This window comes from Chiloscyllium punctatum, chromosome 1 (assembly GCF_047496795.1).
Source record: "Chiloscyllium punctatum isolate Juve2018m chromosome 1, sChiPun1.3, whole genome shotgun sequence".
In the NCBI taxonomy this organism is placed as follows: domain Eukaryota; kingdom Metazoa; phylum Chordata; class Chondrichthyes; order Orectolobiformes; family Hemiscylliidae; genus Chiloscyllium; species Chiloscyllium punctatum.
In genome coordinates this window covers 170079262-170091948 of record NC_092739.1, presented here as the reverse complement: position 1 = coordinate 170091948, position 12687 = coordinate 170079262, and the positions used below count along the sequence as shown (strand labels likewise).

Here is a 12687-nt window from a genome sequence, read left to right as displayed (position 1 = left end):
CAAAAATACTTTTCACTGTACCTCAGGACATGTGATGAGAATAAATCTAATCAAAAATATCAATATGACTTGACCATCATACACTGCACTGCTATTAATATTAAATCTATCTTTCTGACTCAGATCTTCATGGACAATCTCTTATTTACATTTAAGGAAGGAAATAAATTGAAAAGCTCAGATGAGAAATCTCTAGAGGGAACTTCCATTAGTTTCAATTCTATTTTGCAAGAATTACTCTGGTTGATTCCTCACATGGTCAGAAAATGTGTGTCCTCCATGGACAATGCAGTGCGCAGTGCCTCTGCCATTCATTCTCATTCTGTGTTTTCTAGGGTGTAGGATTGCTCGCTTAGCTGTAGGTTTGATATCTAGACGTTTCATTACCTGGCTAGATAACATCATCAGTGGCGACCTCCAAGTGAAGCAAAGCTGTTGTCTCCTGCTTTCAATTTATATCTTTCTCCTGGATGGGGTTCCTGGGATTTGCGGTGATGTTCGTTTTCTGAGGGGTTGATAGATGGCATCTAGATCTATGTGCTTGTTTATGGCATTGTGGTTGGAGTGCCAGGCCTCTAGGAATTCTCTGGCATGTCTTTGCTTAGCCTGTCCCAGGATAGATGTGTTGTCCAAGGATAGATGTGTTGTCCCAGTCGAAATGGTGTTTTTTTTCATCTGTGTATAGGGCTAGGAGAGAGAGAGGGTCGTGTCTTTTTGTGGCTAGCTGGTGTTCATGAATCCTGGTGGATAACTTTCTTCCTGTTTGTCCTACGTAGTGTTTGTGACAGTCCTTGCATGGAATTTTGTAGATGACGTTGGTTTTGTCCATGGGTTGTACTGGGTCTTTTAAGTTTGTTAGTTTTTGTTTGAGAGTGTTGGTGGGTTTGTGTGCTACTAGGATTCTGAGGGGTCTCAGTAGTCTGGCTGTCATTTCTGAACCTTCTTTGATGTATGGTAAGGTGGTTAGGGTTTCTGCCTGTGTTTGGTCTGCTTGTCGTGGTTTGTTCTTGAGGAATCTGCGCACTGTGTTTTTTGAATATCCGTTCTTCTTGAATACGTTGTATAGGTGGTTCTCCTCTGTTTTTCGAAGTTCGTCTGTGCTGCAGTGTGTGGTGGCTCGTTGGAATAGTGTTCTGATACAGCTTCGTTTGTGTGTGTTGGGATGGTTGCTGGTGTAGTTGAGTATTTAGTCAGTGTTTGTCGGTTTTCTGTATACGCAGGTTTGTAATTCTCCGTAGTCTTGCGTGTAGTTCTTTGGCCAGTCTGTAAGTTGGTGTTCCGGGTAGTGAGACAATAGGTCTGAGGGGGGCTCCTGGTTCATGGATTTTTTGGTAGAATCGTGGGGTGTTGGTCCCGTCTGGTTTCATTTTCTGGAATTCCATCTTGTTTAATTGTCCGGAATTGTGTAATTGTCTGGAGTAGTGCATTGGCTTTTTCTATGTAGTCCCTTCTGTTCAGGATGACTGTGAGCCGACCTTTGTATGCAGGTAATATAACGATGTTTTTGTGTTTTTTGAGGTTTTCTAGGGCTTTCTTTTCTTGTGTGTTCAGTTTGTTTCCTTCCCTTTTTCGGCTCAGAGTAGTTGCAACTGTCTGTCTGATCATTTGTTGTGTTTCTTCCATGAGATTGTTGTAAATGCACTACTTGCAGACACCAACACCTACCAAAAGGTGGCGGTAGACCCAACCCATCTCCTAAGAAAATTACAGACTGGCCAAAGAACAACACGCAAGGCTGAAGTACCTAGTAGAAGCGTCACAGCACTCCATCCACTCCACCCAGGAATTCCTAAAAATCACCAAAAACACCAAAATAGAGGAAGACGAAGCAATGATCTCATTCGATGTAACAGCCCTGTTCACCTCCATCAACATCGACCAATCAAAGGAAACACTCACCACACTTTTAGAACAGACCATCACACACACACCAACCACCATCAATCACATTACCAACGAAAACATCATGAAGCTTGTGGACCTGTGCCTCACCACCCACTTCACTTTCAACAACATAGTCTACAAACAAACCAACGGCACACCCATGGGATCTCCGCTATCAGGGTTCATAGCAGAAGCAGTTATGCAAAGGCTAGAACAAACAGCCCTACCAATCATCAAACCAAAAATCTGTATTCGCTACATAGATGACACCTTTGTCATCACAAAACGAAACAAGATAGAAGAGACATTTAACATCATCAACAACACCCTCACAGGTATAAAGTTCACCAAGGAGGAAGAAACTGACAACAAACTCGCATTCCTGGACGTCACAGTCGAAAGAAAGGACAACGGAGAATTACAAACCTGCGTATACAGAAAACCGACAAACACTGACTAAATACTCAACTACACCAGCAACCATCACAACACACACAAACGAAGCTGTATCAGAACACTATTCCAACGAGCCACCACACACTGCAGCACAGACGAACTTTGGAAAACAGAGGAGAACCACCTATACAACGTATTCAAGAAGAACGGATATTTAAATATTACAGTGCGCAGATTCCTCAAGAACAAACCACAACAAGCAGACCAAACACAGGCAGAAACCCTAACCACCTTACCATATATCAAAGAAGGTTCAGAAATGACAGCCAGACTACTGAGACCCCTCGGAATCCTAGTAGCGCACAAACCCACCAACACTTTCAAACAAAAACTAACAAACTTAAAAGACCCAGTACAACCTTTGGACAAAACCAACATCATCTACAAAATTCCATGCAAGGACTGCCACAAACACTACGTAGGACAAACAGGAAGAAAGTTATCCACCAGGATTCATGAACACCAGCTAGCCACAAAAAGACATGACCCCCTCTCCCTCATAGCCCTACACACAGATGAAAAAAAACACCATTTCGACTGAGACAACACATCTATCCTGGGACAGGCTAAGCAAAGACATGCCAGAGAATTCCTAGAGGCCTGGCACTCCAACCACAACGCCATAAACAAGCACATAGATCTAGATGCCATCTATCAACCCCTCAGAAAACGAACAGGAAATGACATCACCACAAACCCCAGGAACCCCATCCAGGAGAAAGATATAAATAGAAAGCAGGAGACAACAGCTTTGCTTCACTTGGAGGTCGCCACTGATGATGTTACCTAGCCAGGTAATGAAACGTCTGGATATCAAACCTACAGCTCAGCGAGCAAAACTACACCCTAAACCTCAACCTGAGCTACAAACCTTCACAAATCTGCATTTTCTATAGATTTCTGTTACCCAGGGGATTCCAGGTATCGTACTATGATTCCAATGGGACTTTGCTGACAGAGACGGACACTAAAATGGTGAGTAATCTCTTCAAACAGAAACAGGGCTGAACTCAGTGATTGTGAGAAGTGATACTTGGGCAGCAGTTTTCATGTTTCAGTTGCTTCCCACACCCCTCTCAGCTCAGGAATGATTGTGAAGAGTTTGACTGGTCTCAGTGTCACTCCTGCACCTCTCCCGAGTCTCCATTCTTCAGAAGTTACACAAATGCCAGAGTGTCAGTCTGTTATTAAACTACAGGGGAATTGCAACCTAGAACATACAGATTTGGAAATGAGGAGCTGGAGTTGGCAATTAGGCGGCATGGTGGCTCAGTGGTTAGCACTGCTGCCTCACAGTGCTAGGATTCCCAGGTTCAATTCCAGCCTTAGGCAACTGTCTGTGTGGAGATTGCACATTCTCCCTGTGTTTGCATGGATTTTCTCTGGGTACTCCGGTTTCCTCCCACATTCCAAAGATGTGCAGGTCAGGTGAATTGGCCATGCTAAATTGTCCATAGTTTTAGGTGCGTTAGTCAGCGGGAAATAGGTCTGGGTGGGTTGCTCTTCGGAGGGTCGGTGTGAACTTGTTGGGCCAAAGGACCTGTTTTCACACTGTAAGTAATCTAATCTAATTAACTGAGAATGACTGCAGATTTTGAGAGTTATAAGGTAGCCCGGAAGGACCTGAAGAGAGAGCTAAGAGCAGCAAGGAGGGGACATGAAAGGTCCTTAGTTGGTAGGATTAGGGAAAACCCTAAGGCTTTCTATAGGTATGTTAGGAATAAAAGAATGACTAGGGAAGGAATAGGTCCAATCAAGGATAGTAATGGGAAGTTGCGTGTGGAGGCTGAAGAGATTGGGGAGGCGCTGAATGAATACTTTTCGTCAGTATTCACTCAGGAACAGGACATTGTTGTCGATATAAATACTGAGGCACGAATAAGTAGAATGGATGGCCTTGAGATATGTAGAGAAGAGGTGTTGGAAATTCTGGCAAGGGTGAAAATAGATAAGTCCCCTGGGCCTGATGGCATTTATCCTAGGATTCTCTGGGAAGCAAGGGAGGAGATTGCAGAGCCATTGGCCTTGATTTTTGTGTCCTCTTTGTCGACAGGAGTAGTGCCAGAGGACTGGAGGCTAGCAAACGTGGTTCCCTTGTTCAAGAAGGGGAGTAGGGATAATCCTAGTAACTATAGGCCAGTGAGTCTCACTTCTGTTGTGGGCAAAGTCTTAGAGAGAATTGTAAGGGATAGGATTTATGCACATCTGGATAAGAATGATGTGATCAAGGATAGTCAGCATGGTTTTGTGAAGGGCAGGTCGTGCCTCACAAACCTTATTGAATTCTTTGAGAAGGTGACTAAGGAGGTAGATGAGGGGAAAGCGGTAGATGTGGTATATATGGATTTTAGTAAGGCGTTTGATAAGGTCCCCCATGGTAGGCTACTGCAGAAAATACAGAGATATGGCATTGAGGGTGAGTTGGAGGTTTGGATTAGGAATTGGCTCTCTGGAAGAAGACAGAGGGTAGTAGTTGATGGCAAAGGTTCATCTTGGAGTGCCGTCACTAGCGGTGTTCCGCAAGGATCTGTTTTGGGACCATTGCTGTTTGTCATTTTTATAAATGACCTGGAGGAAGGGTTAGAAGGTTGGGTGAGCAAGTTTGCGGATGATACGAAAGTCGGAGGAGTTGTAGACAGTGAGGAAGGATATGGCAGGTTACAGCGGGATATAGAGAAGCTGCAGAGCTGGGCAGAAAGGTGGCAAATGGAGTTCAATGTAGCTAAGTGTGAGGTGATTCACTTTGGTAAGAGTAATAAAAAGATGGATTACTGGGCTAATGGTAGACTACTTGGTAGTGTGGAAGAGCAGAGGGATCTTGGTGTCCATGTACACAGATCTCTGAAAGTTGCCACCCAGGTAAATAGTGCAGTGAAGAAGGCATATGGCGTACTGGCTTTTATTGGTAGAGGAATTGAGTTCCGGAGTCCTGAGGTTATGCTGCAGTTGTATAAGACTCTGGTGCGGCCGCATCTGGAATATTGTGTGCAGTTTTGGTCGCCATACTATAGGAAGGATGTGGAGGCACTGGAACGGGTGCAGAGGAAGTTTACCAGGATGTTGCCTGGTATGGTAGGAAAATCCTATGAGGAAAGGCTGAGGCACTTGGGGTTGTTTTCATTGGAGAAAAGAAGGTTTAGGGGTGATTTGATAGAGGTGTACAAGATGATTAGGGGGTTAGATCGGGTTGACAGTGAGAACCTTTTTCCACGTATGGAGTCAGCTATTACAAGGGGGCATAGCTTTAAATTAAGGGGGGGTAGATATAGGACTGATGTTTGGGGTAGGTTCTTCACTCAGCGAGTCGTAAGTTCATGGAATGCCCTGCCAGTAGCAGTAGTGGACTCTGCCTCTTTATGGGTATTTAAGCGGGCATTGGATAGGTATATGGAGGATAGTGGGTTAGTGTAGGTTAGGTGGGCTTTGATCGGCGCAACATCGAGGGCTGAAGGGCCTGTACTGCGCTGTATTCTTCTATGTTCTATGTTCTATGCTGCAAATCAGAGTCTAGATTAGAGTGGTACTGAAAGAGCACAGCAGGTCAGGCAGCATCCGAGGACCAGGAAAATCGACGTTTTGGGCAAAAGCCCTTCATTAGGAATTAACCCCTTCAAGCCAGCTGCACCATTCAATATGATCTTGGCTGATCTTCAATCTCAAAATCACATCCCCACTGTCGGAGAAATTAGCCCAATAGAGCAGAGATCAAACAAGCCAGATCGGGTGAAATTGACAAGCTGGAAAGCTGACAGTCTGTACAGGTAGATCAAGGGTTCTCTTCCCTGAGCTGAGAATGAAGCCAGTTTTTATAGGAATACCATGCAATGATACTAATTAAAAATAGGGAAAAACAATGGTTTTGATAATCAAGTAATCCAGTTGCAATGGTGATAATTGCAAAGCAGTTATCAGAAGAATGTCCTGAATGTAGATACAATGAAGCATCCTGGCAGCATCAATCAGTTCTCAATGGGATCAGGAGATTCCAGCTCTCTTCGAGGGAGGTGAGAATGTCCCTTTTCTTGGCAATGAGCTTTTCCTGTGAGCAAGGTATTCTGGTGCCTCTCCGTCTGACCTATCCTTTTTGTGGCTTTGGTATCACTAAGGTACGAGACTGCCCTTAGGGCTTTGGGACAGTTGTGCTTATCAGGTCCAGGAAGCATATTGTCAGGTTGTCTTGGGAAGTGTACAGTCATGTCTGGTTTCCCTTGTCAGCCTGTTTGATTAATATTAGGTTGACCACTCTCTGAGTAAAGAAATGTTCCTGATCTCAGTCTTAAATGGTCCAGCCATTATCCTGAGACTGTGACCTCTGGTTCTGAACGTCCACCCATTAACAAGGGAAAATATGCTTCCTGCATCTAGTGCATCCTGGATTAGTGGTGCTGGAAGTTCACGCAGCATTGAAGGAGCTTCGAAATCGACATTTCGGGCAAAAGCCCTTCATCAGGAATAAAGGCAGTGAGCCTGAAGCGTGGAGAGATAAGCTCGAGGAGGGTGGGGGTGGGGCGAAAGTAGCATAGAGTACAATGGGTGAGTGGGGGAGGGAATGAAGGTGATAGGTCAAGGAGGAGAGGGTGGAGTGGATAGGTGGAAAAGGAGATAGGCAGGTAGGACAAGTCCGGACAAGTCATGGGGACAGTGCTGAGCTGGAACTAGAGTGAGGTGGGGGAAGGGGAAATGAGGAAACTGTTGAAGTCCACATTGATGCCCTGGGGTTGAAGTGTTCCGAGGCGGAAGATGAGGCTTTCTTCCTCCAGGCGTCTGGTGGTGAGGGAGTGGCGGTGAAGGAGGCCCAGGACCTCCATGTCCTCAGCAGAGTGGGAGGGGGAGTTGAAATGTTGGGCCACGGGGCGGTGTGGTTGATTGGTGCGGGTGTCCCGGAGATGTTCCCTAAAGCACTCTGCTAGGAGGTGCCCAGTCTCCCCAATGTAGAGGAGACCGCATCGGGAGCAACAGATACAATAAATGATATTGGTGGATGTGTAAGTAAAACTTTGATGGATGTGGAAGGCTCCTTGAGGGCCTTGGATAGAGGTGAGGGAGGAGGTGTGGGCACAGGTTTTACAGTTCCTGCGATGGGAGGGTGGGTCGTAGGGGGGCATGGACCTGACCAGGTAGTCACGGAGGGAATGGTCTTTGTGAAAGGCGGAAAGGGGTGGGGAGGGAAATATATCCCTAGTGGTGGGGTCTTTTTGGAGGTGGCGGAAATGTCGGTGGATGATTTGGTTTATGCGAAGGTTGGTAGGGTGGAAGGTGAGCACCAGGGGCGTTCTGTCCTTGTTATGGTTGGATGGGTGGGGTCTGACGGCGGAGGTGCGGGATGTGGACGAGATGCATTGGAGGGCATCTTTAACCACGTGGGAACGGAAATTGCGGTCTCGAAAGAAGGAGGCCATCTGGTGTGTTCTGTGGTAGAACTGGTCCTCCTGGGAGCAGATCCGGTGGAGGCGGAGGAATTGGGAATACGGGATGGCATTTTTGCAAGAGGTAGGGTGGGAAGAGGTGTAATCCAGGTAGCTGTGGGAGTTGGTGGGTTTGTAAAAAATGTCAGTGTCAAGTCGGTCGTCATTAATGGAGATGGAGAGGTCCAGGAAGGGGAGGGAGGTGTCAGAGATGGTCCAGGTAAATTTAAGGTCAGGGTGGAATGTGTTGGTGAAGTTGATGAATTGCTCAACCTCCTCGCAGGATCACGAGGTGGCGCCAATATAGTCATCAATGTAGCGGAGGAAGAGGTGGGGAGTGGTGCCGGTGTAATTCCACCACAGAACACACCAGATGGCCTCCTTCTTTAGAGACTGCAATTTCCCTTCCCACGTGGTTAAAGATATTTATGGTTATTTCCCTCTCCACCCCTTTCCGCCTTCCGCAAAGACCGTTCCCTCCGTGACTACCTGGTCAGGTCCACGCCCCCCTACAACCCCCCCTCCAATCCTGGCACTTTCCCCTGCCCCCGCAGGAACTGTAAAACCTGTGCCCACACCTCCTCCCTCAAGGCCCTCAAGGAGCCTTCCACATCCATCAAAGTTTTACCTGCACATCCACTAATATCATTTATTGTATCCGTTGCTCCTGATGCGGTCTCCTCTACATTGGGGAGACTGGGCGCCTCCTAGCAGAGCGCTTTAGGGAACATTTCCGGGACACCCCCACCAATCAACCACACCACCCCATGGCCCAACATTTCAACTCCCCCTCCCACTCTGCCGAGGACATGGAGGTCCTGGGCCTCCTTCACCGCCGCTCCCTCACCACCAGACGCCTGGAGGAAGAACGCCTCATCTTCCGCCTCAGAACACTTCAACCCCAGGGCATCAATGTGGACTTCAACAGTTTCCTAATTTCCCCTTCCCCCACCTCACCCTAGTTCTAAACTTCTAGCTCAGCACTGTCCCCTTGACTTGTCCGGACTTGTCCCACCTGCCTATCTCCTTTTCCACCTATCCACTCCACCCTCTCCTCCCTGACCTATCACCTCCATCCCCTCCCCCACTCACCCATTGTACTCTATGCTACTTTCTCCCCACCCCCACCCTCTTCTAGCTTATCTCTGCACACTCAGGCTCACTGCCTTTATTCCTGATGAAGGGCTTTTGCCCGAAATGTCGATTTCGCTGCTCCTTGGATGCTGCCTGAACTGCTGTGCTCTTCCAGCACCACTAATCCAGAATCTGGTGTCCAGCATCTGCAGTCATTGTTTTTACCTCTAGTGTATCCTGCCATGTTAGAATTTCAATCAGATCCCCTCTCAACATCTGGTGGCATGGTGGCTCAGTGGTGAGCATTGCTCTCTCTCAGAGCTAGGCACCCAGGGTTGATTCCACCCTCAGGTGACTGTCTGTGTGGAGTTTGCGCGTTCTCCCCATGTCTGTGTGGGTTTCCTTCAGAGAATCTAGGGAATCCAGTCTAAAAAATCCTCTGGTTTTCTCCCACAGTCCGAAGATGTATATGTTAGGTGGGTTGGCCATGTGAAATTACCCATAGTGCCTAGGGATGTTCAGGTTAGGTGGGTTAGCCATGGGAAATGTAGGGTTAAGGGGTTAGGGTGTTGGTGGGAACTTTTCAGAAGGTTGGTGTGGACTTGATGGACAGAATGGCCTACATCCACACTTTAGGGATTCTATGATTAATGAAGTTTGGTATTTATTGGTCAGTAAAGACCGAATGGGCAAAGTAGTCGTTTTCTATGCTGAATGATTGTTTTCAGCCTCTCCAGCCTGATCTATCATTTAAGAATCAAGACACATTGTTCTGTTCCAAACCCAACATCATCCACTGACCATGTTTAGGTGCTCATGGAATGTGCTGAATGCTTTAGCCTTATCTTTTGCACTGATATGCTGGGGTCTTCCATCATTGAGGATGGGGATACTTGTAGCCTCCTCCCCCAGTGAGTTCTTTAATTGTCCCCCACCATTTGCGACTGGATGTGGAAGGACTGCAGAGCTTAGATCTGATCCGTTGAATGTAGGATCATGTAGCTCCATCTATTACTTGCTATGTCTTCTGTTTGACATGCAAGTAGTCCTGTTTGGTAGCTTCACCAGATTGGCACCTCATTTTTAGGTATGCCTGATGCTGCTCCTGGCATGCCCTCCTGCACTCTCCATTAGAACATAGAACATAGAACATAGAACAATACAGCACAGAACAGGCCCTTCGGCCCACGATGTTGTGCCGAACTTCTATCCTAGATTAAGCACCCATCCATGTACCTATCCAAATGCCGCTTAAAGGTCGCCAATGAATCTGACTGTACCACTCCCACGGGCAGCGCATTCCATGCCCCCACCACTCTCTGGGTGAAGAACCCACCCCTGACATCTCCCCTATACCTTCCACTCTCCATTGATTCAGGGTTGATCCCCTGACTTGGTTGTCATGGTTGAGTGGTGGATATGCCGGGTCATGAGGTTACAGATTGTGCTGGAGTACAATTCTGCTGCTGTTGATGGCCTACAGTGCCTCAAGGATATTCCCAGTCTTGAGTTTCTGTTTCTATTCATAGAATGTCCCATTTAGCACGGTGATAGTGCCACACAACGCAATGATGTTTTGAGTGGGGATGACTCTGTGGTAGACACACCAGCCCACACTGTCAAGGACAGATGCATTTGAGACAGGTCAATGCATAATTATACAATAAGGTCTAACCCATTTCCTCACCACATGCCAGAGAAACAAAAGACACAAGAGCAGGAAGAGGCCATACAGCTCGTCAAGCCTGCTCCACCATTCAGTGGCTGATCTAATAATCCTCAACTTGACGTATCTGCCCTTTTCTGGTCTCCTTCCTACCGGAAAGATGTTGTGAAACTTGAAAGGGTTCAGAAAAGATTTACAAGGATGTAGCCAGGGTTGGAGGATTTGAGCAACAGGAAGAGGTTGAACAGGCTGTGGCTGTTTTCCCTGGAGGGTCGGAGGCTGAGGAATGGGCTGCCAGAGGAAGTGGTGGAGGCTGGTACAATTGCAAAATTTAAAAGATATCTGGATGGGTATATGAATAGGAAGGGTTTGGAGGGATATGGGCCAAGTGCTGGCAGGTGGGACTAGATTAGATTGCGATATCTGTTCGGCATGGACAGGTTGGACCAAAGGGTCTGGTTGTCAGCTGTACATCTCTATGACTCTAAGACCTGATTCCTTTCATGAGTCAAAATTTGTCTGTGGCAGTTTAAAAGCTTGTTGAATTTGTGTTGGTTTGTTTCTTATATTTTGTCTTCACTTATGTTTGGAATAAACCTGTTTTATTGTTGATGCCAATTCTGCAGCAATACGCAAAGTTTTTTTTAAAATCAAAATTATCAAGCCAGATTTCAGTTTGGGATCTGACTTGTGAGTGAGTATCCTTCCCTAGAGTAGTGATACTCCGTGCTCAGTATCTTTGCCGCATCTGCAAGTATGGTCCATTTAACAAAGAGCAGAATTTGAGTGGGAGCAGCGGCCGAGGAAAAGCGAACCCGGGAGACTACAGCTAAGGTAAGACAGTGTGTTTCAAAATTACTTACCTGTAGCGGGCAGCGGAAGTGAGGTTGGAGCGCATAGCTGGGCGGGAAGGTAAGTGATTAGTATTTGAGTGGGTGTGTTCTAGACCCCAGGTCCTACTTTCGTAGGGCCTCCTCTAACCTAACTTTAAAGTCCACAGGTTATTGACTCAGTGTTCTTGTTTTTGGAGACAAAGTGTACAGTCATGGCAGCGCAGGCGGTGGAATGTTCCTCCTGCAGGATGTTTGAGGTAGGGGTGACCACCGATACTCCTGCCGACTTCGTCGGCAGGAAATGCAGTCAGATCCTGATCCTCACCGAACGAGTTAGGGAACTGGAACTGGAGCTGGATGAGCTGAGGATTATTCGAGAGGCTGAGAGGGTGATCGATAGAAGCTACAGGGACATAGTTACGCCGGAGAACAGAGGTAGCTGGGTAACAGTTAGAGGTGGGAAGGGGAAGAAGCAGGCAGTGCAGGGTTCCCCTGTGGTCGTTCCCCTAAAAAATAAGTACACAGCTTTGGAAACTGTTGGGGGGGACAGCCTTGCAGGTGTAAGCTGCAGTGAAGGGGTCTGTGGCTCTGAGACTCAGAAGGGAAAGGGGGAGAAGAGGAGAGTGCTAGTTATAGGGGACTCTCTAGTTAGAGGGACGGACAGGCAGTTCTGTGGACATGGGCGAGACTCTCGGATGGTTTGTTGCCTCCCGGGTGCTAGGGTCCGAGACGTCTCGGACCGTGTCTTCAGAATCCTTAAGGGGGAGGGTGTGCAGCCAGAAGTCGTGGTACACATTGGCACCAACGACATAGGTAGGAAGAGGGGTGGGGAGGTCATTCAAGAGCTCAAGGAGTTAGGCTGGAAGCTAAAAGCTAGGACAGACAGAGTCGTCATCTCTGGGTTGTTGCCGGTGCCACGTGACAGAGAGGCAAAGAATAGGGAAAGAGTGCAGTTGAACACATGGCTGCAAGGATGGTGTAGGAGGGAGGGCTTCAGATATTTGGACAATTGGACTGCATTCTGGGGAAGGTGGGACCTGTATAAACAGGACGGGTTGCACCTGAACCAGAAGGGCACCAATATCCTGGGGGGTAGGTTTGCTAGCACTCTTCGGGGGGGTTTAAACTAATTTGGCAGGGGGATGGGATCCGGACTTGTAGTCCAGCAAGTAAGCTAGCTGTGTGTCAGGATGCCCAAGACTGTAGGGAGGCTGTGGAGAAGGTAGCACTGACAGGGACTACTTGCGGACACAGAGATGGGCTCAAGTGCGTATACTTCAATGCAAGGAGTATCAGAAATAAGGTGGGTGAACTTAAGGCGTGGATCGGTACCTGGGACTACGATGTTGTGGCCATCACGGAAACATGG

The 12687-nt window shown here is 47.3% G+C and overlaps 1 protein-coding gene across 1 annotated transcript in view; it reads left to right on the top strand.

Annotated features, from left to right (window-relative positions):
• Positions 1-12687, top strand: part of LOC140480726 (disintegrin and metalloproteinase domain-containing protein 12-like) — a 545040-nt gene that overhangs the window by 72769 nt on the left and 459584 nt on the right. Inside the window, exon 4 of the mRNA XM_072576009.1 lies at positions 3237-3315. Within this exon, the coding sequence (XP_072432110.1) occupies positions 3237-3315 (79 nt within the window). The remainder of the gene's footprint in view (positions 1-3236; positions 3316-12687) is intronic.